Source organism: Gopherus evgoodei, chromosome 8 (assembly GCF_007399415.2).
Source record: "Gopherus evgoodei ecotype Sinaloan lineage chromosome 8, rGopEvg1_v1.p, whole genome shotgun sequence".
Taxonomy (NCBI): domain Eukaryota; kingdom Metazoa; phylum Chordata; order Testudines; family Testudinidae; genus Gopherus; species Gopherus evgoodei.
This window is the reverse complement of record NC_044329.1, coordinates 46,457,436-46,485,319: the sequence shown is the minus strand read 5'-3', so window position 1 is coordinate 46,485,319 and position 27,884 is coordinate 46,457,436. Positions and strand designations below refer to the sequence as shown.

Here is a 27,884-nt window from a genome sequence, read left to right as displayed (position 1 = left end):
CATAGAGCAGCCGGCGGAGTCGGACAGAGCGTCTCCCAGCCGGCCATAGAGTAGCTGCCGGCCGTCGCCGGTTCGGGAGCATCTCGCCATTTTAGAGGAGAGCGGGCGGAGGCCGAGCTGAGGCCAGGTACTGGGGGAACAGGGCCAATGGGGGTGTCCTCGGCGGCCGCGGAGCCCCGGGCCGGGCCGGGCCGGCGCCCCGTTGGCGTTAGCGGGCGGCTGTGAAGCTGCTGTGCCCGGGGGTAGGTGGAAGCGCCCTGCCCCCCCCCCCCCCCCGCTCCCCATGTTGGTGGGGTGGGAACAGGCCCCCGGGGTGTCACATTCCAGCCGCCCCTCACCTCCCTGGTGAGGTTGGCTTGAGATAATCAATTCTCTGCTCTACTACAGACTGGGCGTATGATCTGGGGCGTCCTTCAGTCTCTCTGGGCCTCCATGCCGCCCCTGGAATTACCTTTCCTCACCTCACAGGGGGATACGCTCATTAATAACAATCCCGAGCCTTTATGTAACGTTCTTCATCATCTCAAAGCACTTTACAAAAGTGACCAGTAGCTTTTATGGATGGGGAAACTGAGGCAGAGAGTGGCGAAGCGACTTGCCCTAGGTCACCCGGCAGCTCTTTGGCAGAACTGGGACTTGAACCCAGGTCTCCTGAGTGCTTGTGCTGCTTAGATACCAGTGTGATGGGGGTCATATAAGTAGGTAAATAGAAGGAAGCTCCTCCATCTATAGAGGGTAAAAGAGCAAGTGAGTGTGTGCGTGGGGTGGGACGGTGCTGCAACCACCTCCTGTTACTTTTGGGTGCTCTGACTGAGATACCTTCAGCCTGACTTTCAGAAGTGCTGCGCTTGCACAGGTGCCTCTGGGAGCTGCAGGTGCTCAGTATCTGAGAATCCAGCCATGTTTCAGATTAGGAACCCAAACGTAGGCCTTCAAAGTTTTGTTGGCATAGCTGTGTCAGTCAGAGGTGTGGTGGTTTTGGTTTGTTTTGCTGATATAGTTATGCTGGCAAAAGCCTTGAGTAGATGCAGTTATAGAGGCCAAAAAGTCCTGTTGAAAGTGTAACGTTTCATTTGAGGAATCACTATAATCTATAGCAACAAAAGAACTCTTGCTAGGATAAGCTGCCCTAGGAGGGCTGGCCAGTATAACTGTACTTGTATAGTTATACTAACAAACCCTTTGTAGTGTAGACAAGTCCACAGTTGGTATGTCTGGAAATGTTGGCCTTAAGCTTTCTGAGTCATCCCTTTCTGGTAATTGTGAGTCATGATAGTGAACCTTTATATTTAACACAGCAACTGGTGCTCTATAAAAGATTCATTTATCTACTTCTGGGCACTATTGTGAGTCCTAAGTAAATAGTTTTCAGAGTAACAGCTGTGTTAGTCTGTATTCGCAAAAAGAACAGGAGTACTTGTGGCACCTTAGAGACTAACAAATTTATTTCAGCATGAGCTTTCGTGAGCTATAGCTCACTTCTTCGGATGCATAAATGAAACACACAGACAGGAGATATTTATACATACAGAGAACATGAAAAGGTGGAAGTATGCATACCAACAGGAAGAGTCTAATCAATTGAGATGAGCTGCTATCAGCAGGAGAAAAAAAAAACTTTTGAAGTGATAATTAAGATGACCCATAGAAGGTGTGAGGAGAACTTAACATAGGGAAATAGATTCAATTAGTGTAATGACCGAACCATTCCCAGTCTCTGTTTAAGCCTGAGTTAATTGTCTCTAATTTACATATTAATTCGAGTTCAGCAGTCTCTCTTTGGAGTCTGTTTTTGAAGGTTTTTGTTGCAAAATTGCCACCTTCAAGTCTGTCACTGAGGGCTTGTCTACATCAGAAAGTTGCAGCGCTGGTGAGGGAGTTACAGCGCTGCAACTTTGAAGGTGTACACATCTGCAGGGCACCACCAGCGCTGCAACTCCCTGTTTGCAGCGCTGGCCGTACTCCCGTTTTGTCTCGGGTGTAGAGGATCCAGCGCTGGTGATCCAGCGCTGGTAATCCAATGTAGACAGTTACCAGCGCTTTTCTTGACCTCCGTGGAAGGAGGAAGCCTCTGGTAATCAAGCTGGTTTCCTTTCCCGGTTTGCTCTCTCGGTCCCGGAGCCAGCCAGCAAACCGCAGGGAAGGAGACCTGCTTGCTCGGGGTTCCGGGACCGAGAGAGCAAACCGGGAACGCCGCGGTTTGCTCTCTCGGTCCCGGAGCCAGCCAGCAAACCGCAGGGAAGGAGACCTGCTTGCTCGGGGTTCCGGGACCGAGAGAGCAAACCGGGACCGCCGCGGTTTGCTCTCTCGGTCCCGGAGCCAGCCAGCAAACCGCAGGGAAGGAGACCTGCTTGCTCGGGGTTCCGGGACCGAGAGAGCAAACAGGGAACGCCGCGGTTTGCTCTCTCGGTCCCGGAGCCAGCCAGCAAACCGCAGGGAAGGAGACCTGCTTGCTCGGGGTTCCGGGACCGAGAGAGCAAACCGGGAAAGGAAACCAGCTTCGCCGCGGTTTGCTCTCTCGGTCCCGGAACCCCGAGCAAGCAGGTCTCCTTCCCTGCGGTTTGCTGGCTGGCTCCGGGACCGAGAGAGCAAACCGCGGCGTTCCCGGTTTGCTCTCTCGGTCCCGGAACCCCGAGCAAGCAGGTCTTCCCTGCGGTTTGCTGGCTGGCTCCGGGACCGAGAGAGCAAACCGCGGCGTTCCCGGTTTGCTCTCTCGGTCCCGGAACCCCGAGCAAGCAGGTCTCCTTCCCTGCGGTTTGCTGGCTGGCTCCGGGACCGAGAGAGCAAACCGCGGCGTTCCCGGTTTGCTCTCTCGGTCCCGGAACCCCGAGCAAGCAGGTCTCCTTCCCTGCGGTTTGCTGGCTGGCTCCGGGACCGAGAGAGCAAACCGCGGCGAAGCTGGTTTCCTTTCCCGGTTTGCTCTCTCGTCCCGGAACCCCCCTTGAAGCCGCCCAACAGCGCTGCAGTGTGGCCACATCTAACACCACTTGCAGCGCTGGTTGCTGTAAGTGTGGCCACTCTGCAGCGCTGGCCCTATACAGCTGTACTAATACAGCTGTAACAACCAGCGCTGCAAAATTTTAGATGTAGACATGGCCTGAGTGGTTAGAGAGGTTGAAGTGTTCTCCCACTGGTTTTTGAGTGTTATAATTCCTGATGTCAGATTTGTGTCCGTTTATTCTTTTGCGTAGAGACTATCCAGTTTGGCCAATGTACATGGCAGAGGGGCATTGCTGGCACATGATGGCATATATCACATTGGTAGATGTGCAGGTGAACGAGCCCCTGATGGCATGGCTGATATGATTAGGTCCTATGATGGTGTCACCTGAATAGATATGTGGACAGAGCTGGCATCGGTCTTTGTTGCAGAGATAGGTTCCTGGGTTAGTGCTTATGTTGTGTGGTGTGTGGTTGGTGGTGAATATTTGCTTCAGGTTGGGAGGCTGTCTATAAGCAAGGACTGGCCTGTCTCCCAAGATCTGTGAGAATGAGGGATCATCTTTAAGGATAGGTTGTAGATCTGTGATGATGTGCTGGAGAGGTTTTAGTTGGGGGCTGTAGGTGATAGCTAGTGGCATTCTGTTATTTTCTTTGTTGGGCCTGTCCTGTAGTAGGTGGCTTCTGGGTACCCTTCTGGCTCTGTCAATCTGTTTTTTCACTTCAGCAGGTGGGTATTGTTGTTTTAAGAATGCTTGATAGAGATCTTGTAGGTGTTTATCTCTGTCTGAGGGATTGGAGCAAATACGGTTGTATCTTAGAGCTTGGCTGTAGACAATAGATCGTGTGGTGTGTCCTGGATGGAAGCTGGAGGCATGTACGTAAGTATAGCGGTCACTGGGTTTCTGGTATAGGGTGGTGTTTATGTGACCATCGCTTATTAGCACAGTAGTGTCTAGGACCGCTTGTGTGGATTGGTCTAGGCTGAGATTGATGATGGGATGGAAATTGTTAAAATCACGGTGGAATTCCTCGAGGGATTCTTTTCCATGAGTCCAGATGATGATGTCATCAGTGTAGCACAAGTAGAGTAGGAGCGTTAGGGAACGAGAGCTAAGGAAGCGTTCTAAGTCAGCTATAAAGATGTTGGCATACTGTGGGGCCATGCGGGTACCCATAGCAGTGCCGCTGACTTGAAGGTATATATTGTCCCAAAATGTGAACACATGCTGAAATAAATTTGTTAGTCTCTAAGGTGCCACATGTACTCCTTTTTAAGTAAATAGTGTTTGTAAAGTGGTACATAAGGGTAAATAGTATTAGGATTAGTCAGGGGAAGAGGTGGAAATAGAATTCAGGACATAGGAACTCTGCACAGGCTTGTCCTCTGTTTGAGCTTTATAAAGTGCAAGACAGGGCTACGTATGCTTCCTAGATCCCTGAAGTTGGTATGTGTTCAGAACACCAAGAAATATCCTTATACTGTAAATACCTGAAAACAGCACTCGAGAACTAAATAGTCCTCACCAAAACAGGCTGGAGGCAGTTATTGTAGAGACTATTAATAACAAAGAAGGGTTGGACAGACTATTAGAACAAGTGTGGCTTTACTAATCTGAATGGTTTTATTATTTTTTTTACTCCGCATAACTCCAAAACATTTCCATCTTGGACCCTGTATCTCCTGAAAAATTCTGCCTTCCTATAAATTAATTCCTGTAGAATTTCAAGTAGATTAAATAGATTTGGCAAAGTTACTGTCAAAATCTAGTTTGGTGGAAGTCTTGCTTCAGTCTTAATTCTGGAGAGACTAGAATTTCTCCCTAAATTGCAATTAATTAATTGATTGACTTTTTGGTTTGTTTACCTCCCCCCTTCAAAAGCTTTGTAATATCAAAGTGAGAGTTAATGTCCGAGCGGCATGCTCCTAGGGTGCTGGAACATGGCCAGTGCATATTGTTTCTGTGTACAATATCCTATTACAGTTGCTTGTCCCTGAATTGTCTTGACCTGTTTGACTACAAATCTTTGTTCTCTCACTGCTGAGTGTTTATAGGTTATTGTTTGTTACATCGAGTCATGTAATTGTTGTTTACCAGCTATGTAGGTAACAAAATCCACTTGCTATGTACAATGACTCAGCTAAGTCTCTTAAAGATGATGATAATAATATCAGTGTTCATCTGTAACTTGTCACTTTCTATAACACTAAATAGTAAGTTGGCTGGGAGTGTTTTGCTTTGTAAAGAAATTAAAAGATTTAAAAAAAAAAAAAGATAAATGTAGCCTCTCCTCAAACTCCAGTGTCAGTGTGTAACTTTGTCTTTTATGCAAAGCTCTCTCCAAATAGTGAATATTTTAATTTTGGGGGGGAAAGCAGCTATTCACTACAGTAACACCAATAATAATAATCCTTGCTTGCTGTCCCCATGACTTGTTCTGCAGGTCTGTGATTGTCAGCATAGTAGAATTCAAGGCATGTGAATGGCACTGTAAAATTAACTAGGTAAAACAAAATTCTGTAGTAATTGGCTGTTGGGAATCTGTATGATAAATGTGAGAGAACAGAAGAGATCTGTGCAACTTGCTGAGCCTGCTGTGCTTCTTACAAGAAGATGTGTGAGACATTCCCCTGGTGTTATCTGGACCGGTGATCTGCTAAGTCACTCCAGTCCTCGACTCAGAGCGAGCCTTACCCTGCTCCGCTGTGAGAACCCCCATTCCCAGGCTGCTCATGCACAGCCTCTAGCATGTAAGCTCTCCCAGCTACGTAAGTGAGCACTTTCGGCCAGCTGCTGCTTGGATTGTGCAACCGAATGACACTAGCCAAAATCTCTGGTACCAGACACAACCCTAGGAACCTCCATCTTGCAGTGTCCAGTTATGTCTGCTGGACGCTGCAAGCTTATACGAGTTCATCAATTTAACAAAGGCTTGTTATCGCAAGGGTCATCTCTGACCTGCTTCAACCCAATGCACTGCTTCAGGTAGAATAAACAAACAAATTTATTAACTACTGTCAAGGCTGATTCCCCACTCTGGCACTTCGAGTGCAGAAGGTGCGGACTCACAAGGATTCTAAAATTTAATACTGACCACTCCAGGCTTGTATTAAACTCCTAAGGTTACAGCTTCTCTCTGACCTTGGATTGGTAAATGCTGCCACCACCCAAGTGCAGAACCCCTTTGAAATCCCAGGAAGGCGCCAATGGGAATTCCTTCCAGTGGGGTACTCTCAAGCTTGGCTGTCCCTTTGGTAAGCGTTTCAGTTGCTTGGTGGTTGTGTCTGTAGATGGAGGTGGAAGAGAGAGAGCACGGTGAGCATCTCTCCCTTTTTATCATGTTCTTTCTTTCCCCTCTTGACTTTGCGCTCCCTTTCAGGGGCAGGTGAGCATTACCTAATTGTAGTTCCAAACTGACCAAGGGAAGGAGGGCAACTCACTCGAGAGTCCAACAGATCCTTTGTCTTTGCCTAGGCCAGTGTCTTTTGTTCTTGTGAGGCTGGGCTGGATTTGACTCATAAGTGCTTTGATGAGGTGTGAACTGCCCCTCTGCACCTGGAGAGTTTTGCCTGGGTTTATTTTAAGCCCTGAGGATACATTTTCAGCCTCATAACTACATACGTGAAATTACAGCCTATAAGATTACTATAACAGCAATGCTTAGTGCATCGTGAGCCTTCCAAAGACACGCGACATGACAAACTTTGCATTGGATACCAGGCCATCATATTATAAGGATAAACATGGGGGTGCAGTGTTCCTCTGAGGTACGGAGCATCACAATGTGGGTGGGGGTTGTTTTTTTTTTTGGTCTGGTACAATATAGCCAGTCATTTCTATTTTATTTCTTCTAAGTAGGTGTCTCACATTTGAATTAACTCACCTCAGTGAATAACACAGGCCAATATCCACCTGCAGAAGAGGCTGTTGCAGCCAGAATCAGGTTTCCCACTTTAACAAATTGTATCTAGATGGCTAGCTAGAGACTTCTGACCATTCAGTGCTTCAGCTACATTTATTATGACCACAGCATGGTCAGCTGCTGTCCTGAAACTGAGGTTGGTGTGACTGGTAAATGATTAGTAAATGTCCATGCTGTAGCAGCATCCCCATCCTTTTCACAATTTCATTCAGGTTCTCATAGGAACCATGGTGTTCACTTCAGTGCCCTGGCCAAATTCCACCCTGGGTAATTCCATTCTGTCTCCTTAAAGTCTCCCTGTCATTTCAATTAGGCACAGGATTCTTCTTCCCTGCACAACAGTTTATAATGAGAAGTGTTGCTAGGGGCTCTCAAACAGCTGCCACCTTCACTCTGGGTGGCTGTGTTTTCTTGCTGGGTGTAGGGTTTCTTGCATGCTCTGCAAAGCCCTTTGAAATCCTTCAGGGTGAAAGATGACCTAAAAATACATCTCTGTTGGGTGTGGTACATAATTATTTTCAATTAATGCAAAACTGTTCTTGCATGCTGGCTGGAAATTCCACTAACCATCATACAAATAATTAATTAGGCAGAGGTGTCTTGTTGCTTGAAAAACTTAAACGATGGATTGAAATCAATCTACGCTGACATAGGGGGGTTGGAAAACCAAGAGCTCTCCCTTCCCACCCGTGGGTGTGTAGTGGGCACTGGAGCATTGTGTTTTCTTCCCTCTCCTTCAGGCAGTTGCAGAGCTGCCATGGGAAACACCACCAGCGATCGATTGTCTGGGGAACGCCATGGCTCCAAATTTCACCGCTCCGATGGAGCCAGTAGCACCCATTCCACGAAGGATCATCCCCACAAGATCATGGTGGGCAGCACTGATGACCCCAATGTTTTCAGCACCCTTGACTCCAAGGTATGGGCTGGCCTCTCTGTCCCATTTCCCCATCCTTACAGAATCATAACCAATGATGCAGGTCACCATATTGGCAGCTCTGCTGAGTTCACTTTCTAGCAGGTCTGAGTCAATGACATTTGTAGGGTTTTGTTTTTTTTATTTGGAAGTGCCTAATTACCCTACGGTGTGTACAATAAACCTCACTATAGTCAGTGCCTAGGGGTGATACAGTGTGTGCAGAACGCCCCTAGTCAAAGGGTATCGGGAAAAAGGGCCCATTTAGAAGAAAGTCCAGAGAATGGAGTGAGAAGAGGACACAACACAAAGGCTGTCATTTGGCTTGGACAGAGAAACCAGGAAATGACTTGGGCACGTCCTAAGCTGGGGTAAATCGCTTAGCTCCGTTGTCTGAAGTGGAGCAATAATAATGTAATGCCAGCTGCAGTTCTGCATCTTAGACTCCAGAGTCTAGGGGAGAAGGGAGTCATCCTTATATTGAAGGTGGTGCATAGATCAAGGAAGGTGAGAATAGAGGCATTTGGATACTACAGCAAGGAGAGCTGTGTAATTGCCTAGCTCCATGATGTCGCAAAGGGGTCTTGTGATTTGTACACAGACATTGTTGGTGAGGGCAATGGAGAGGAGGAGCGAAGCAGAGAGGAAGTCAAAGCACTGGAGTAGATGTCAAGTGCGAGGAGTGGGTGGACAACAATTGGATAATCTGTGGTGCATTGTGGAGCTGGAAAATCCATGCTGCTCCTGCTCTGATGTGTGCTGAAGGGCTATGGGAGAACAATGTGACTGGAGAGGCAGCCCTGATCCCTGCTGTATGTGCACCTTGGCTAGGTGGTAGGATGGCTCTTGTTTTCTTCATGCAGCTTGCTGGTGAGAAGGAATTTATGTCATGGCAGCATGATCTGGAAGAGTCAGTAAAGCCTTCACAGCAGGCTCGTCCCACTGTCATTCGTTGGGCTGATGGAGGCAAGGAGGTCTTCATATCTGGGTCCTTCAACAACTGGAGTGCCAAGATCCCACTCATCAAAAGGTATTTCCTCTCTCTGGGAAGCCTTTGCGCAAGTCACAATAACTTGAGGAAGAGGGGTGATATAAAACACCTTGGTTAAATAATTTATTTAACAAGTTCCCTCTATTAGATTTCTCACTATTCTTTGGTTCCGTGTTCCTTAGCTGAAGTACGGACTCGCGAATTATTATGGCTTTATTAGCCAAAATAGCTTTGAAAAACAACAAAATTACAGCAAGTGAAATAAAGTTGATAATAACATCTACAGTGTCAAAAACTGAACTCCTCCTGAGACGTTGCTATCTTCAAGAAGTAATAAATCAGTTCAGTTAGTTCAAGGGCTTAGCATGTTTTTGTTACCAAGACTAACTTTCCCAGTTCTGTACTAATTTGGGCAGGTGATTTTGGTGTCAACATGGAACTACAGATCCTTAAATATGGATCCTTCCAAGCATACCTGCCAGTGGAATTATGGGACTGCTTGTGGCGATCCAGTATGTGGTGTTGGTTCAGGTTGTGTGTGAATGTAGAGGGATAGCATGGGACAGATGTGGGTGTGAGTGGGGTAGGACTGGTCTGTGATGTGTTGAGATGTCTCTCGATGCAGTGTGTCTCTTAGCACAGTGGTTCTCAACCAGGGGTACACATACCCCTGAGGGTATTCAGAGGTCTTCCAGGGGGTGCATTAACTCATGTAGGTATTTGTCTAGTTTCACAACAGACTAAATAAAAAGCACTAGTGAAGTCAGTGCAAACTAAAATTTCATACAGACAATGACTTGTTTCTACTGCTATATACTGTACAAAGAAATGTACAATATTTATATTCCAATTGATTTATTTTATAATTTTATGTAAAACTGAGAATGTAAGCAATTTTTCAGTAACAGTGTGCTGTGACACTTGTATATTTTTATATCTGATTTTTGTAAGCAAGTCATTTTTAAGTGAGGGGAAACTTGGGGGTTCTCAAGGAAAATCAGACTCCTGAAAGGGGTGCAGTAGACTGGGAAGGTTGAGAGCCACTGTCTTTGCACTGCAGAAATTCTATCTGTGCTCTCCAAAGCAGTGTGATGTGAGATGAGCTCAGGCTTGAGCTATCTAGGACTGGTGCTGTTTCTGGTGATCCTGTGGAAGAGCAACCTCTGCGATGCTGTTTCTGTAACAACACTGTGTCCTGTTCTCTCTCCTTTCAGCCACAATGACTTTGTTGCTATTCTGGACCTGCCCGAGGGCGAGCACCAATACAAGTTTTTTGTGGATGGCCAGTGGGTTCATGACCCTTCCGAGGTAACTCTCATCTGTTTTCTCTCCCCAGAGACTCAGTGAGTGCCCCTCTCACGCTTAGTGTGCTGCCTCAGCACTGTGGATATGCAGTGTGCACCCCATGCCCTGGCCTGGTTCAGCCTGTCCTCCCTGCTTCCCCTGTAACATTTTCTCCCCTTGGCTAGGATTGTACTGCACCAGCAGCCCTCCCCCTGCTTTGGTTGGTGCGGCACTGATTGCCCCTCTCTATACTCTGATAACATGTTGAGGCTGTTTCACCCCATAAGCATTTCTGTGCATGTAGCTAATGGAATAGCTTTGTGAGCCTCTGCCTCTATCGCTTGATTCCATGTCCCAGGCCCTTGCTTCCCAGGACTAGCATTACAGCAGATTCCTCCCCATGGCCCTGACTCCCTCATGCAACGGTCTAGGTTTGAAATGAAAATTAAGGCATTTTTCTTTAGCATTACCTGGGTGGAGGTACAGAGAGCAGGAAGGGATTGGTGGGCATTGTGGGGTGAGGAGGGGTAGGGATGGGAAATAAGATACCAGTTCCACTGACTTATTCCTTCTGGGGCCTAGCTCTATGCTCAAACAGACCATGTAATCCTACTTAGAACATTATCTGGTGACCCTCAACAGTGTTAAAAGGGGCAGCTGGGGACCAGAATTCCTTTAAGCCAGTTTCAGTATAACCAGCCAGACTGGGGCATCTGGTTCCCATAATTTCCTCGCTCAGAGGTGATGCCTGCAGCTGATAAAGGGGCAACGTGACAATCATAGTAATCTAGTTGCCTGTTGGTAGGAGGATGGGCCTACAGAAGAGGATTATTAAAGCAAAGTGTGGGAGTGGAGTTGCATAGATTGCCCAAAATTGAGGGCTTGGCTACACTGGAGAGTTGCAGCGCTGGTGGTGGGTTTACAATGCTGCAACTTACTCACTGTCCACACTTGCAAGGCACATACAGCACTGCATCTCCCTGGCTGCAGCGCCGGCTGTACTCCTGCTCTGCCTGGGATATAACGATTGCAGTGCTGGTGATGCAGCGTTGCTCCGCCAGTGTGGCCACCAAAAGCACTGTAATTGGCCTCCAGATGTATTTGGAGGTATCCCAGAATGCCTGTTCAGCCACTCCCAACAGCGCTGCAAATGCTGCAAATGTGGCCACACTGCAGCGCTTTCCCTACACAGCTGTACGAAGACAGCTGTAACTCCCAGCACTGTACAGCTGCAAGTGTAGCCATACCCTGAGAGTCATCGGAAGCGAATGGGCGTGAACAGTGAGAAAATGCTAATGAGGCGTGCCTTTGAGCCTGTGTTCAGATACGAGTCTAAAACTTCCATATCCCAGAGTTTAGCAGGGCATTCTTCAACATAGAGCTTGGCTACACTTGGAGGTGTGCAGCGCTGAGAGTTACAGCTGTCTTCGTACAGCTGTGTAGGGACAGCACTGCAGTGTGGCCACACTGACACCTACCAGTGCTGCAGTGTGGCCACATTTGCAGCATTTGCAGTGCTGTTGGGAGTGGTGCATTGTGGGCAGCTATTCCACAGAGCACCTCGTCCCATTTTGGCGCCGTGGGTTGTGGGAAGGGGACAGAAGGGTGCGGGTCATTCCGCTTCCTGTCCCAGCGCCCCGTGGTGCAACGCTTCACATCTCATCAGTCACTGTTTTTCCATCCGCGTTTGGCGCCATTGCGAGTCTCCCAGCGGTTTCTGTGCAGCGCGATTTCTGTGGGAAATGGAGCCCGAGCTGCTGAGGACTTTGCTGATGAGTGTCACCAGCACATCACGTTTGGCAGTTGAGCTATTCCTTCAGCTCCACAGTGACAGTGAGGAGTCCGACGTTGATATCGAGTCGCCGATATCGAGTCGCCTGACGCGTGTGACACTAAATTGCTTGTGGCAGTAACGGAAATGCTCAGCACCGTGGAACGCCGCTTTTGGGCTCGGGAAACAAGCACTGAGTGGTGGGATCACATCGTCACGGTCTCGCATGATATTCTTATAGATAAACTAGGAAAGTACAATTTAGATGGGGCTACTATAAGGTGGGTGCATAACTGGCTGGATAACCGTACTCAGAGAGTAGTGGTTAATGGCTCCCAATGCTGCTGGAAAGGTATAACAAGTGGGGTTCCGCAGGGGTCTGTTTTGGGACCGGTTCTGTTCAATATCTTCATCAACGATTTAGATGTTGGCCTAGGAAGTACGCTTATTAAGTTTGCGGACGATACCAAACTGGGAGGGATTGCAACTGCTTTGGAGGACAGGGTCAAAATTCAAAACGATCTGGAGAAATTGGAGAAATGATCTGAGGTAAACGGGATGAAGTTCAATAAAGATAAATGCAAAGTGCTCCACCTAGGAAGGAACAATCAGTTTCACACATACAGAATGGGAAGAGACTGTCTAGGAAGGAGTATGGCAGAAAGAGATCTAGGGGTCATAGTAGACCACAAGCTTAATATGAGTCAACAGTGTGATACTGTTGCAAAAAAAGCAAACATGATTCTGGGATGCATTAACAGGTGTGTTGTAAACAAGACACGAGAAGTCATTCTTCCGCTTTACTCTGCGCTGGTTAGGCCTCAACTGGAGTATTGTGTCCAGTTCTGGGCACCGCATTTCAAGAAAGATATGGAGAAATTGGAGAGGGTCCAGAGAAGAGCAACAAGAATGATGAAAGGTCTTGAGAACATGACCTATGAAGGAAGGCTGAAGGAATTGGGTTTGTTTAGTTTGGAAAAGAGAAGACTGAGAGGGGACATGATAGCAGTTTTCAGGTATCTAAAAGGGTGTCATCAGGAGGAGGGAGAAAACTTGTTCACCTTAGCCTCCAATGATAGAACAAGAAGCAATGGGCTTGAACTGCAGCAAGGGAGATTTAGGTTGGACATTAGGAAAAAGTTCCTAACTGTCAGGGTAGTTAAACACTGGAATAGATTGCCTAGGGAAGTTGTGGAATCTCCATCTCTGGAGATATTTAAGAGTAGGTTAGATAAATGTCTATTAGGGATGGTCTAGACAGTATTTGATCCTGCCATGAGGGCAGGGGACTGGACTCGATGACCTCTCGAGGTCCTTCCAGTCCTAGAGTCTATGAGTCATGGAAGTCTGGGATGACAAGCAGTGGCTGCAGAACTTTCAGATGAGAAAAGCTACTTTCATGGGACTGTGTGAGGAGCTCGCCCCCACCCTGCGGCGCAAGGACACAAGATTGAGAGCTGCCCTGCCAGTGGAGAAGCGGGTGGCTGTTGCAATCTGGAAGCTGGCAACTCCAGACAGCTACCGATCGGTTGCAAACGATTTTGAAGTGGGAAAGTCGACCGTTGGAATCGTGTTGATGCAAGTTTGCAGGGCCATTAATCGCATCCTGCTAAGAAGAACCGTGACTCTGAGGAACATGCTGGACATTGTGGATGGCTTTGCACAAGTGGGTTTCCCTAACTGTGGAGGAGCGATAGATGGGACGCATATTCCTATTCTGGCACCACCCCACCTAGCATCCGAGTACATTAATCGGAAAGAGTATTTCTCTGTGGTTCTCCAGGTGCTTGTGGATCACCGTGGGCGTTTCATTGACATTTACACAGGCTGGCCTGGAAAGGTGCATGATGCACGCATCTTTCAGAACAGTGGCCTGTTCAGGAAGCTGCAGGCAGGGACTTTTTTCCCAGACCGGAAGATCACAGTAGGGGACGTTGAAATGCCCATTGTGATCCTTGGAGACCCCACTTACCCGTTAATGCCTTGGCTCATGAAACCGTATACAGGGAAGCTTGACAGGAGCAAGGACCGGTTCACTACAGGCTGAGCCGGTACCGAATGACTGTGGAGTGTGCTTTCGGCCGTTTAAAGGGCCGCTGGAGATCTCTTTATGGAAGGCTAGACTTGGGGGAAAGCAGCATCCCTGCGGTTATATCCGCGTGCTGTACCCTCCATAATCTTTGTGAAGGGAAGGGTGAAACATTCAGTCAGGAATGGACCTCCGAGGTTCAACGCCTGGAGGCTGAATTTGCCCAGCCAGAGAGCTGGGCTACTAGAAAGGCCCAGCACAGGGCTACAAGGATTAGGGATGCCTTGAGGGAGGAGTTTGAGGCTGAAAGCCAACAGTAATGTTTGGTTACTTGCACGGGTGTGAAGTGCAGTGGTTACAATGATTTGCAGTGCCTGTTTTTTCCTTGGGGTACGGTATCTTTTACTTTCTGCAATAATAAAAACTGTTTTAAAAGCTAAGAAATCATTTATTGAAAAGAAAGTAAGTGAAAGGGCAGGGTGGTGTGGTGGTGAACTGTACAGTCAGAGGTTTGAATATGTCCTGCCTGGAGTGCTGTGCAATGCCTGCTGCGCTTCAGGATGAAAATGCTGCATGGTAATGGGGGTTGAGTGCAGAGGGTGAGGGTCATAGTTCTCAGGGCTGGTAGGTGAACGTACAGGTGTTGGGGGCAGCTGGTGGTGGTAAGAACCTGGATGCTGGAGAAGGGGGTTTTGAGCTGACATTGGGGCACAAGGGAGAGAGCTTTGGGACGGGGTGGGGGGAGCACGGTAGTGCTCTGCCTGCATGGCTACGAGTGACTGGATACAGTCCGTTTGGTGCGCCAAGAGGCTTATCAGCTGCTCCGTGCTTTTCTTCTTAGCCAATTCCTTTGTCCTGCTTTCTCTTTCCCTCCAGTGCTGCATTTTTTCTCTCCAGTCCTGCAGCTTCTTACTCTCTCTGGCAGACTGATTCATAACTGCTTTCACTATATCTTCTTTGCTTTTTCGTGGCTTTCTCCTCAAGTTTTGGAGAAACTACTCGGCCAGTCGAGTAGTAGTAGTAGTCAAGGACACTGTTGTTAGAAAAAAGACAAAAATTGAAACATTTAACAGAGAGGCAGCATTGTGTATAATCACAGTGAAGGAGTTTACAGTCTCATTTTAGCATACTTTCCACATACCAAACACAGCACAGAGAGCCCACAGCAGCGAAGACATGGTGAGTAAGGGGAAATGAGTGCAGCTGTTAATTAATCCTGGAAGCCATGTCGCTGCTGCGGCTCACCTGGGAAGGGGAACTGATTGGTTCAAGGCTGCACTGGGGTTTCTGTGCGTTGGAGAAAGCAGAGAGTTGCAGGGGGACCTGCACTGAACACTATCCCTACATTTTCCACAGGAGTTAATGCTGGAAGAGATCTCACTGCTGCGGGTTACCTGGGAAGCAAAGGAGGATCTTCTATAGCAATGCGGTTTCTGCCCTGGCCCCTATGCAGCTTGCCTGTGTGCAGCAATGGTCCCCCCACCCCTTGCGGCACAGTGGCGTGGACGTGTTAGCCTGACTGGGACAAGGACCATGGTGGCTCTCCCGATAAATATGTGCAAGCGCATTGCCCACGCTCTGGCTAAAACTTTTGAAGAGATTACCAAGGCCGATTACCGCGACATGATAGACCAAATCAATGGGCTATTCCACATCTAGGCATGCAGGGATGCAGCCCTAACCCTCCCTCCTCTCCCGAAACATTTCCATCCTGAAAATAAAAGCCGCTTACCGGGAACCCGCTCCTCTGCTTGTCCTTCACCAAGTACCGGCTGCTGCGACTGGCTAGCTTCCTCTTGGCTTGAGAAGAGCTCCTGGCTGCATGCCTCCTGGGACTCCGGGGTGTCTCCCTCCACCCCAGTACCCTTACTCTCGGTTTCCTCCCCCTCCCACCTCCCTCTCCTCTCCCTGCTCTGAACTGTCCAGTGTTGTCCTCGGACTGGCAGTGAGGTCACCCCCAGGTATCGCATCCAGCTCCTTGTAAAAATGGCAGGTCGTGGGGGCAGCACCTGAGCGGCAGTTTCCCTCGCGGGCTTTGCAATAGGCACTGTGCAGCTCCTTTACTTTAACCCTACACTGCACCGCGTCCCGGTCATGGCCCCTTTCCATCATGGCCTTCGATATCTGCCCATAGGTATCGTAATTCCTACGGCTGGAGTGCAGCTGTGACTGCACAGCTTCCTCACCCCAAACACTGATGAGGTCCATCAACTCACCATTGCTCCATGCTGGGGCTCGTTTGGAGCATGAAGGCATGGTCACTGATTGATTGCACTCCACACCTGGCTGAGCAAACAGGAAGGGGATTTTTAAAATTCCCGGGGCATTTAAAGGGCGGGTCACCTGAGGCCAGGGCAGTAGAGTGCGAACTGATGAGCAGAGTGGCTGAACAGGTATTCTGGGATACCTCCTAATACCCTAGAGGCCAATTACAGCACTTTTGGTGGCCACACTTGACGAGCAGCGCTGCATCACCAGCGCTGCAATCGTTATATCCCAGGCAGAGCAGGAGTACAGCCAGCGCTGCAGCCAGGGAGATGCAGCGCTGTATGTGCCTTGCAAGTGTGGACGGTGAGCAAGTTGCCGCGTTGTAAACCCACCACGAGCGCTGCAACTCTCCAGTGTAGCCAAGCCCATAGTGTCTCTTGAGCCTTGGGCAGCTCTTGTGGTTTATCTGCTCTACCTCTGCCTCTTGGTTTGACACGGATGGGTGGCGTATGTGCTGCTGTCGCAGGGGGATAAATAAATGGAGATGTGTGATTGTGTTTACACTGTCAGCTGCAAGCGCACTGGTGTGGCCACATTAGCAGCTCTTACACTCTGGGATAGCTACCACAATGCACTGCTGTTTGTGGCATTGCAAGTGGCTGAAACGTGCTTTTCAAATGTGGGAGGGTGGAGTGTGACAGGGAGTGTGTTGTGTATATGTGGGGGGAGAGACAGTGTATTTTAGGGGGCAGAGAGCATGTCAGCATGCTATCTTGTAAATTCAGACAGCAGCAGACCTTCCCCCCTTCGTCTCCCCCCCCGCCCCCAACAACAGCAGCATTCCACTTAATAGTTTGCTTTGTCCCAGAGCAGATAAGCATGCAGGTTGTCAGAAACGGAGCTTTGAAAGGGGATATCTGCATGCCTGCAGCCAATTTCAAAACAGTGAGAAGAGTGGCCACTTGACTTCGTGGGATTATGGGACACTTCTGGAGGCCAGTCACAGCGCAATAATGCAACACTTCGTCCACACTGACCCCTGGGCATTTCAGCTGGGGCGTAGCAAGCTGTATGCTTCTGGAAGTGGATTACCAGGAGTGCTCCAGCTGCAGTGTTCAGGTGCTCTGCGTGCCCTGCCAGTGTGGACACCTCAGGAGTTAGGGTGCCTGGGACTGCTTTAATGCGCTCTAACTTGCAAGTGTAGCCAAGCCCTGGGAGTGTGATTGTGTCAGTGGGAAGAGGATGTAAGTAGATCACTGTCTTCACTTTTCATTTCAGCCTGTGGTCACCAGCCAAATGGGCACCATTAACAATCTGATTCACGTTAAGAAGTCTGACTTCGAGGTATTTGATGCATTAAAGGTGGATTCTCTGGAGAGCTCAGAGACTTCATGTCGAGGTACATTTCTCATGGCTCTCAGTGCGTGCTGATATTGACTGTGACACATGCCCCTTTCCTCCTTCGAGACTTGCTCAAAGCTCCTACGACACTGATTGCACTGAAGGGGATTGAGCCCCTTGAGTTGGAACTCCAGCTGACAGCTGGGTGGGTGCCTGACACACAGCTGTGAGGAGTAGTGTTTGTTGTTATATTGCACCATTGCCCAAGGAGCCAATGTTGTGCAATGCACACACTAATGTCCCCTCTCTGAAGAGCTTGCTGTCTAAGTGTCTTGTGAGAGTGATTTAGTTGTCTGATCTGAGCCTTGTAAGTGTGAATGGGGGTCAGTTGTGTGAAGGTGCTGAGGTGCCAGAGATTTTAAAAACTGAAATCTAACACACTAGATTTGCCAATTTGAAGCATTCTAGCCAGTGTTGGAATGGAATTTAATTAGGATAACCCCTTTTTAGTGAGTCCAGGGAGCACTGGTTTACTAATTTTATCACTTTTACCTTGGACAGCTTACTAATTCACCCAGAACCACATAAATGGACAATCAATAGTTTATCGACCAACTGTAGATACAAGCAATAATGCAGGCATGTATTAAACACAAAATACGAATGCAGTCATGTAATTAACATAAACCAATGCGAGGGCCTGCAGCTATACCAAGGAACAATACAAATCACCAAGATTTCTTCTTACTTTTACTGACAATCATCAGTTATCAATTCTTTAGTCCTTGTAATACATGATCTTGCTTCTGGGGCTTCTCCAAGGAATAAGGGTGCGCTAGTCCTAGGGCACACCGTGGTCACTGCTATAGGAATTGTTTGGTATGAGGGGTACTAGTTTAAAATATCAAGAACAATTGCTTAAAGTAGTTTTAAGTGTCTTGGGCCAATTTGTGGAGTTGACAAAGGAGAATATACATAAAACATTAGTTAGTTAAATACCAAAATATAGTTACTTGAGGTCTCACTAAAAAGAATGTGGCCCCAACAAGGTAACTCTGTTATTTATGCTAATGAGCAGAAAGAAATACAGTCCCTGAAATACAACCTCATGACTTCTCAGTCCGTAATCCTGGGATCAGGCGGAGACTTTTCTGTGCTGCTGGTCTGAGTGTCCATAGCGCTTCTGGATTCTGCAGCTTCTTTGTGGGTTTAGTCAACTGCTTTGCTTTGTCCTGTAACCCTGGAGAGGGGGATGGGGGAAACTGTCTACAGGGTGCAGCGAGTTTTGGGTACTACGACCGGGGTCCTAGTGGGGGCCAGCTATCATCACTCAATTAGGGTGAACTGCAAAAAATGGGGCAGCCAAACCCCCAAAAGCCGGTGGATATTCCAATACTTAGATTCACCAAGCCAGCATAGAACAGCTTCTTTATTACCTTACTGGTTACTCAGAAGTCCAGACAACGCAGTTCCCTTAAAGTGATCCAGCCTGAGGCCTCCATCCAGGTACCCACATCAAATATGATGAAAATTTCTGTAAATCTTATTTCATCATATAAAAGAAAAGGTTCTACCAATCTCAAAGGATTGGACACATTACCTCCCAGGTTAATGAATGTTTCAGATCTTACCCAAATACACACTGCAGCCAATTCTTATTAACTAAACTAAAATTGATTAAAAAACAAAAGAGAGTATGGTTAAAAGATCAACATACATACAGACATGACTTCAATTCATTGAGGTGCAGATTCATAGCAGAGATGGTGAGCTTCGTAGTTGCAAAGAGTTTTTAGAAATAGTTAATAAGTTATAGTTCTATGTCCAAATCTCATACTCAGGGCGTACCAGCATAACTGGGACCTCAGTCTTGTGACTGGATCGTCTCCTGATGAAACCTAAGCAGATCTGAGATGACAGAATCAGGACCCAAGGATCTTTTATGCAATTTCATGTCCTCTTTGACAAATTGGGATTTTCTTGGGGAACAAAAGGTAATTAGAATGGTTTCAGAGTAGCAGCTGCGTTAGTCTGTATCCACAAAAAGAATGGGAGTACTTGTGGCACCTCAGAGACTAACAAATTTATTTCAGCATAAGCTTTTGTGGGCTACAGCCGAAAAAGTGAGCTGTAGCTCATGAAAGCTCATGCTGAAATAACTTTTAGTCTCTAAGGTGCCACAAGTACTCCCGTTCTTTTTTTGGTAATTAGAATGACTTTGAAGGAGGGTCCGTCACTGGTACTTAGCTATACGGGCCAGTCTTTGTGCTCAGATTTCAGCTCTTGGTTTCTCTGCCTCTGTTGGTATCCAGTAGGTGGTGTCTGTGCATAACAAATATCTTCAATTTCTTTCTTGTCCGAGGCTCTTTGATTCATTTCAAATAGTGCATTTCTGTACTAACCCAGACTATTAAATGGAATTTCTCCGTCTTTAAGCGATTTCATTTAATATTCCAAAGTTACGCCTTGGTGAGTTGCTATCTACTTTTTTGGTCACAAGCTTCCTAGCTGATTTCAATTTGTGTTCTACACTCATCTCCGGTTCTTAATTTCCAATTAGATGGGAATTCTCACCACATGCAAATCATGAGAATTTCCTGTCTGGGAACTCTTCTTTCCTGGGAATTGTGCAATTCAACCTTTAGTTTGATTGACGCTCCCAACAAGATGTCCCCCTGTGGTGATGTGCATATTGATTCCCATGCTCTATTGCTCCATGAAGAGGCTCCAGTTTGGGATGTGCATTGGGGTGCATGGTAGTAATCGTGATTGCTGTGGAGACAAGGGAGAAAAGGGTGATTGCTTCCTAGTTAGGCAAGCAGAGAGAGGGCTGTAATAACCTATTATCAATATATATTCAAGGCATGTTTGACAGCTGGGACCAGAAGCTTCTATTGTGCAAGCAACTGGCTCGTTTAGTATCAGGGTTAATTGTTCTAGTAGTAAGCTGTGTAGAAAACCTTCCACTTCCTTTCTGCTCACGTTGCAGCAAATATGACTAGGTTACCTCCCCAGATGCCAGCTGTACTAGGTTGACCTGGAATCGCTGACCGGTAGTTCAGTCATGCGTCAGGGAATCCAGTGGCAGCAAATCATGTAGATCATTTGAGAAGCCCCTCTGCTGCTGCTGATACATCTTATACAGCAATGGTTTTCAAACTTTTTTTCTGGGGACTCAGTTGAAGAAAACTGTTGATGCCTGTGACCCAGTGGTGTTTGGGATGTAGGAGAGGCTCAGGGCTCTGGGGTGGGGCCAGAGATGAAGGGCTTGGGGTGCAGGAAGGGGTTCTGGGTTTGGGGGGACTCAGGGCTGGGGCAGGGAGTTGAGGTGTGGGAGGGGGGTCAGGGCTCTGGGCTGGGGCAGGTGGTTGAGGTGCAGGGAGGGCTCCGGATTTGGGAGGGCTCAGGGCTGGGGCAGGGAATTGAGGTGCAGTGTTGGGGCACAGACTTGCCGCTGGCGGGTCCCAGTCAGTGGCGCAGTGGGGGGCTAAGGCAGGCTTCCCGCCTGTCCTGGCACTGTGGACTGCGCTGCACCCTGGAAGCAGCCAGCAGACCTGACTTTCGCCCACAGGCACGGCCCCTCCGCCACATACCCTGGTCAATGGGAGTGCTGAGCCAGTGCTCAGGGCAGGAGTAGCGTGCAGAGCCCCATAGCCCCCCTGCCTAGAAGCCGGACCCACTGCTGGCTGCTTCGGGGGCACAGCACAGTGTCAGAACAGCTAGGGACTAGCCTGCCTCAGCTGGGCAGCACTGCCGATGGGACTTTTAATGTCCCGGTCGGTGGTGCTGACCCGAGCAAGCAACCCAGTGCCTTATATGCTGCGACCCACAATTTGAAAAACACTGTTATATACAGAGGATTGTGCTAGAGTGGGAAATAAGACTGTGCAGTGTGACTCTCAAATAACCCCTTAGTGTGGTCGTGGCACCTAGATGTATCAATGCTTACAGAAGGTGTTGCCAAGGCTGTGTAGCTGAGATATTCTGTTGCACACATCTGCTCTCTTGCACTTGCAGCCCAGTGCCAATCCAGGGTTAATTAAAGAATCCAGTGCTAGAAAGACCCTGCTGAGTCCCTCTAATTGACACTTTCCTTCACATCTCCTTGGTATTTTGTAGACCTGTCTAGCTCCCCGCCAGGACTCTACGGTCAGGAAATGTATGTATATCGACCGGAGGAGCGCTTCAAATCTCCACCCATCCTCCCTCCTCACCTCCTCCAAGTCATTCTCAACAAGGACACCAACATCTCTGTGAGTAGCAGCCTCTCCCACTGAGTGGACACGTAGGTGGGTGTGAAGCAAGCAGGGAAGTTTGGGCTGAGTGCTAACAGGCTTTGCAGTAAGAGCGAAGGTGCCCAGAGGGTGCCCCGCAGAGTTCTACAACATGTCCTGCTGCACTCCTCCTACCTGTATGGCCTGAGAGCATCATGGATCTCAGCATGCAGTACTCCAGGGGTTCTCAGACTTCATTGCACCGCAACCACCTTCTGACAACAAAAATTACTACACGACCCCAGGAGCAGGGACCGAAGCTGAGCCTGCCTGCGTCCTGCTGCCCCAGTCGGGAGGGGGGCCCAGGCCAGAGGCCTGCTACCCAGGGGGGTGGGGTGGTGCAAAGCCCAAGGTCTTCAGCCCCAGGTGGGGGGCCCATAAACTGAGCCCCGCCACATAGGGTGGTGGGGCTTGGGCTCGGGCTTTGGCCCCAGTAAGTCTAATGCCAGCCCTGGTGACTGCATCAAAATGGGGTTGCGACCCACTTTGGGGTCCTGACCCACAGTTTGAGAACTGCTGCAATACTCCCATCTCGATCCAAGCAGATAGCCCTCGCTGTGTGCTGGTCAAAGCAGGCTGTACCTCTGCTCTCTGTTGGCGCCTTGCTCTCCCTGGTGCAAAGCCTGGGCTCCATTCTTGCTCTAGTCAATAGAGCATGGCTAAAATCCAGAGCATAAGTCTAACGTCCACTGAAATGACTGATCCGCGCACACCCTAGAATGGCCTGGGGGTGGTAATTGTGAGTTGTTTCTGCATGGAGAGCCTGTCTGTGGCTGCTGCTCCCAGTTCCCACTTGCCTCTGTAGACTGACCCTTCTCCTTGTTCCAGTGTGACCCAGCTCTTCTACCGGAGCCCAACCATGTCATGCTCAACCACCTCTATGCACTCTCCATTAAGGTAAGTGATGGTCACACGATGAGTTACCTGCTTCACCTCTGAGGGCCTAGGAGAGGCTACTGCCTTTATGATCTTCCCTTGCTGCTACGGGGTGTTGTGATGTGTGGCCTGGAAGTCTATGTGGCAAAGAAACAGATGCGCAGCCTGAGCCAGCTACAACAGGACTGGCCATGGGTTTGTCTTTGCTGTGTAGACATACTCCAGAGCAGGGATCAGCAACCTTTCAGAAGTGGTGTGCCGAGTCTTCATTTATTCACTCTGATTTAAGGTTTCACGTACCAGTAATACACTTAACATTTTTAGGTCTCTTTCTAGAAGTCTATAATATATAACTAAACTATTGTTGTATGTAAAGTAAATAAGGTTTTTAAAATGTTTAAAATGTTTAAGAAGCTTCATTTAAAATTAAATTAAAATGCAGAGCCCCCAGACCGGTGGCCAGGATCCGGGCAGTGTGAGTGCCACTGAAAATCAGCTTGTGTGCCACCTTTGGCACGCGTGCCATAGGTTGCCTACCTCTGCTCCAGAGTTGTTCTTCAGGGCTGGGAAAGGTACTCTGAGCGTCACCACTAAATGCAAGGTGGAACAGATGGTTTAGCATAGGTAGCACATATTGTAAGGGACCGTGCCAGGTAGAGTGGCCTATTAATTCTGCAGTCATAGGACAAAAAGAGGGGGTTAAGTGGGCTACAGATTGTGGTAAAAAGCCCCCTGGTTGAGGGAGCGAAGGGGGCACCTGAAGCAGTTGGCACTGGCAAACTTTAGTGGTTCAAGATGGACCAGGGTATAGGACTGTGGGAACTGGAGAGGCACTGGGGCTCCCTAGCCTACTGCCTAGTCCAGTTCCAGCCTGGCTCCCTCATTCCACATTGGCCTCTAACCTTGTTCTACTCTGTCCTTCCTATTAAAATCCACTTTTCAGTGTGTGTGACTGAATCCCGCTTACATACAAATCTCATCGCAGCCTGAGTTATGGCGCTTCTGGGGTAGCTGGCATCTGCCCACCAGCCAAAGGGAATGTGATGTCAATTACGGGTTAATTTAATGGGTGTGTTTAATGAGCAGACACTTCCCCTTCCCCGTGGCAGTACAGACATTGGCAAACAGGCAGAGTGCCAGCCCAGAGCCAAGTGACTGAGACAGAGCACGAAGCTGCCAGGCTCCCTCTGGGATTGATGGTGAGGTGCATGCGGCTTTGGCTTCCCAAAGTCTGTCCCCGTGGACTGGCCTAGCTGCTGTTGCTGCTCCATAGCAGGAGGCGAGGCAGCTGGGCCGGGGGCTCTGCCGTCACTGGGGGTAGAAGGGCTGGAAGGCCCTGGCTGCTCCCTGCTCGCCTTGGGGAATGTTTTCACTAATGTCTCTGAGAACAGCGTTTCTCTGGGTCAAGAGCAGCAGCTTCAAACACTGCTTTGTCTGCCTGCCCAGCTCAGACTCACATGGGCTCTGCTGTCTTCCTGAACTCCCCAGCTGCTCCCACTGGTCCCAGTTGCCCATTGGCCCTTGCTCATTGCAGTCTGCAGGTGCTGTGCTTCGCTGTTACTTCCATTGATACCCTGTAGTCCCTGTTGCAAAGTGCAGGATGTGCCGAACAGAGCCAGTCAGAAAAGGTATTTCTGGAGACTCCATTTGGGGTGAACAGATACAGAATGTTTTGGGCAGCTCTCAGGGGAGAGTCTTGTCTGTCCCACCCTCACCAGAGCTTGCAGGGGAGGCAGAGCAGCCTGGCGCTCTGCCTTTGCACCCCCTGTGGGGAGGTAGGGAGACCTGCCTGTAACAGATTCAGCCAGGTTCACTGTGCTGATCGGCATTTTCCCAGACTATGGAGTTTTTGTTGGAAAACTTCGGACAGCTCTAGTGCCAGATGCTGCTGCTGCCTTCCATCTCGCCCAGAGCACTGCTACCAGACCCTCTTGTCATCCACAGCTTCCTTGCATGGCCGTCAGGATCTAGCTCGGAATTTATCTCCAGGGACTTGTCTCTGCTTGTCTTCCTGTGCTGCTCTCGAATTCTCTGCTCCTCTAGTACTGACCTTTCTCTCTGCCTTCCCGCAGTCCAGCCAGCACAAGAGCAGTCTCTATAACTGCTGGTGTTAGCAACAGCTCCGTGTTCTGTCTCAGTGACTCTCCTCATCTCAGGTCTTGGCTAGGAGCTCTGTCTTCCTCCCTTTCCCCTTACTACATCAGTGTAACTGTCCTGACACTGTGAAGTCTCCTGGGGCTGTGGTGCATCTATGATCCGCACCACTAACATTCTACTGCGTTCTCTTGCAGGACGGCGTGATGGTGCTCAGTGCCACTCACCGCTACAAGAAGAAGTATGTCACCACTCTGCTGTACAAGCCCATCTGATCGTGTGTCTCGCTGCGTAGCACACGAGGAATGCCGTGTTGTCTGCACGCACTGGGCGACAAGCCTATGAAGAACTGCTGGTTGGCTCTAGCTGAATGTGGCGGGGTGGAAGGGGATGAGCCCAGCCCTGCTGGGAGTCTGAGCTATTCCCTCTGTATTCTGTTGGTGAGATTTGATTTGACCCTTTCATAGCCTCCCTCTGTGGGGGGGCCTCTGGCTTTGCTGAATTCCCTGGCTTGGTCTACTGCCTGCCAGTCTGGCTCCCCATGGGGGAGTCACAGCAGGGAAGCTCTTCCCCAGCCCCTCTGCCTGTAAGGGCTTTGGCCAGTGCCTGCGGTGGGGCAGAGCCATGTCACTCTCCCTGTGTACCCCACGCCAAGGCTCTCTAGAATGGCCTGCTTCAGGGCAGAGTGCAGGGGGTGTCTGCACCTGAGCTCTGCAGGCCTGGGCTGGCTTCTTACCCCCTGCGCTCAGCTGACGAGACTGGAATGTGCACATGGCTCCTCTGAGCAGAGACCAGGGTTAGTCCCAAACACACACACACACACCCCCGCCTGTCCCTCCCTGCCACCACCACCACACACTCATTGCATTGGAGGGTTGGTCCCAACCACCACCCCCACCTCAGGCATCACCACCCCCAGCATTCAGGTCTCGAGCTGTGGGCCTAGGCCCCAGCATGCTGAGTTTGGACTTCTGTGGGGCCAAGAGGTGAGAATTTCCCAGGTTTAGGCCACAGCAAAATGGCTCTGTGCTGCCCTCCCCTGGCCAGTGCTGCATAGGAACTGCTGCTGTGATGGAGCAATTAGCGCCCCTTCCGTCTGAGAGGAAGAGCCTGACCTGCTGAGATGTCTGTCACTTAGAGCCTGGGTGCTCTCTGTCCTGCTGCGGGCCTGCTCCAGCGCCTGTGTGGGGCAGGGGAAAGGCTCCTGCTGCGTCACTGGCCTTTGCACTGGCTCGCGCCAGTCTGGGTATTCTGTGGGAAGAACTGCAGTGCTAGTGCCTGGTCTCTCAGCTTGCCCAGCAGCTGCCAGGGCTGCTCTATCTGGGCAGGGGGCTCTCACATGCACTGGAGTTCTTGGCCTGGTGGCTGATCTCACTGTTGGGATGACAAAGTGTCCTGCCCCATTGCACTGAAGTAGCTGATTCTGTCTTGGCTAAGAGCTTTCTCAAGGTCTCAGTGCAAGGTTTTGCCATTGCCTCAGGCTGGGCTTTGCAGAGCTCACTGGCTCTGCAGCCCTTCTCTGTGGGGGGAGCACTAGTGGCTGAGCTCAGCCTTCCTGGGTCACTTGTCCTGAGGAATGTTTAGTAAGTGCCACTGTCACAAGCCCTTTGGGCTAAGCCTCTGCCAGATTCAGCTCTTAGCTTGCGGGTGGGGAGGGGGCATTGCCATTGTATGGAATTGCACTTTACCAGGCACAAGGAGAACACTGGCTCCCCCTCCTGCCGGAGTGCCTCCTGGGGCAGGGATTGCTCTGTGCGATGGCAAGGTGAACACGGCTGTGACCTGGAAGGGCTGCAGATGCCTGGAGCTGAGCAGCCGGCTGCCTGGGTGGGAGGCCAAGCTAGACAAGCAGCAGCAGCTTCTGCCCAGCCCAGTGAAACCAGTATGACCATGGTGCTTACTGACCATGAGGGAAACTTCTGCTCAGAGGTGAAAAGGAGGCAGGACTAAGCCAGTCCTTCTGGGGCAGCTGCCTCTTCCCTGTCATCTTCCCCATTGGCGTGGGGAGGACTCGGCCCTAAGTGCTCGCTGACAGGTGAGCTTGGCACTGCTCCAGCGCTGGGAAGGGCAGGCACTGGCTCTAGGCTGTGGATTAATTACTGTTGTCTGTGCTGGGGGGCCTGGCTAGAGCTGTTAGCATGACTCGCACAGCACAGGCTCCTGCCATTGTTAGGGCTGGTGCCTCTAGCATGTAGGAGAGATGCCGCGTGCCTCAGACCATGCCTGGAGCCAGAGGGTCAGCTTGCTCCCTGCTAACAGCCCCCTGTGAGGAGCAGAGGGCCAAGCTGAGGCAATGCTGCCTCCTAAGGTGGAAAGCCCAGAGTTGGTGCTGTGGCCACTTGCCTGCCTGCCAGGTGAGTGTGGCTCTGCGGCGAGGCGTGAGGGCTCAGCTAAAGGAAAGGGCTTGGACCAGGACATGCTGGGCACTGGCTCCCTTTGCCAGCCCCTCACAGTCCCCAGTCCTGGAGGCAGGGGGGTGAAGAGGGGCAGGTCTCCTGGTGCTTGGGTCACCCACCCAGGAGAGCTCAGCCTGCTGTGAGGGGGAAGCAGCTGAGCCCCTTGTCCTGGCCCAGGGCTGTAGCCCAGCAAAGGAAGGCAGTGAGTGGATCACACCGTACTGCACAGCTGGGGGCTGCACTTCAGTTCCCTGCCTGCTGTGCAGGGATGGTGGAATCCCCAGCATCAAGCTGAAGGCACCCACTGGCCCCTGTCCTGCCCTGCAGAAGCAGCAGGTGCAAAAGCCCCAGGAAGCCCTGCTGATTCTGCTGTGGGTGCCTGTGCTGTAGCTCACAGCTGTGCTCTCCCATGGGAGCTGCAGCAGATGCATAGGGCTAGTAATGCTGGAGGGTGTGAGGTCAGCCTCAGCCAGCCCTTTCAGATAACAGCCTGCACAGCTGTTTACTGCTGAACACGTCTGTGGTGAGGGGGTTCTTGGAACTAGGGGCTCTTGTGCCCAGGGTTTGGCCTACTGCTCAGGCAGTCAGCACTGAGGCAAGGGCAGCTTCTTGCTGCTGTCCCTGGTGTGGGGGTAGAGGCCTGGACTTGGGGGTAGGAGGGGCACCACCGGTGCCAGGCTCCCTTGCTGATTTGATGTAACTCATAAAGCCAGGCTAAGGCTTTGGCCCAAGCAATGTGACTAATAAAGTTTGTTACCGAGGTGGTAGGACCTCAACTGTGCGGCCCTGTCTGCATGCCAAGGAAGAGGGGCTGCACTGTGGACCCAGGCCAGCCATTTG

The 27,884-nt window shown here is 49.9% G+C and overlaps 1 protein-coding gene across 2 annotated transcripts; it reads left to right on the top strand.

Moving 5' to 3' along the window:
* On the top strand, positions 1 to 27,814 carry PRKAB2 (protein kinase AMP-activated non-catalytic subunit beta 2). Of its 2 annotated transcripts, none has more exons than XM_030573436.1 (8): positions 1 to 127; positions 7,617 to 7,783; positions 8,644 to 8,810; positions 9,986 to 10,079; positions 17,342 to 17,462; positions 21,524 to 21,657; positions 22,507 to 22,575; positions 24,846 to 27,814. In XM_030573436.1, exons 2-8 carry the CDS (start codon positions 7,622 to 7,624, stop codon positions 24,921 to 24,923), a joined length of 825 nt encoding a protein of 274 aa, XP_030429296.1. In that variant the 5' UTR covers positions 1 to 127; positions 7,617 to 7,621; the 3' UTR covers positions 24,924 to 27,814. The 2 variants fall into 2 exon arrangements, with proteins under 2 accessions (XP_030429296.1, XP_030429295.1); XM_030573435.1 differs by having other exon boundaries at positions 7 to 127; positions 7,605 to 7,783.
* The last annotated feature ends 70 nt before the right edge of the window (positions 27,815 to 27,884 follow it).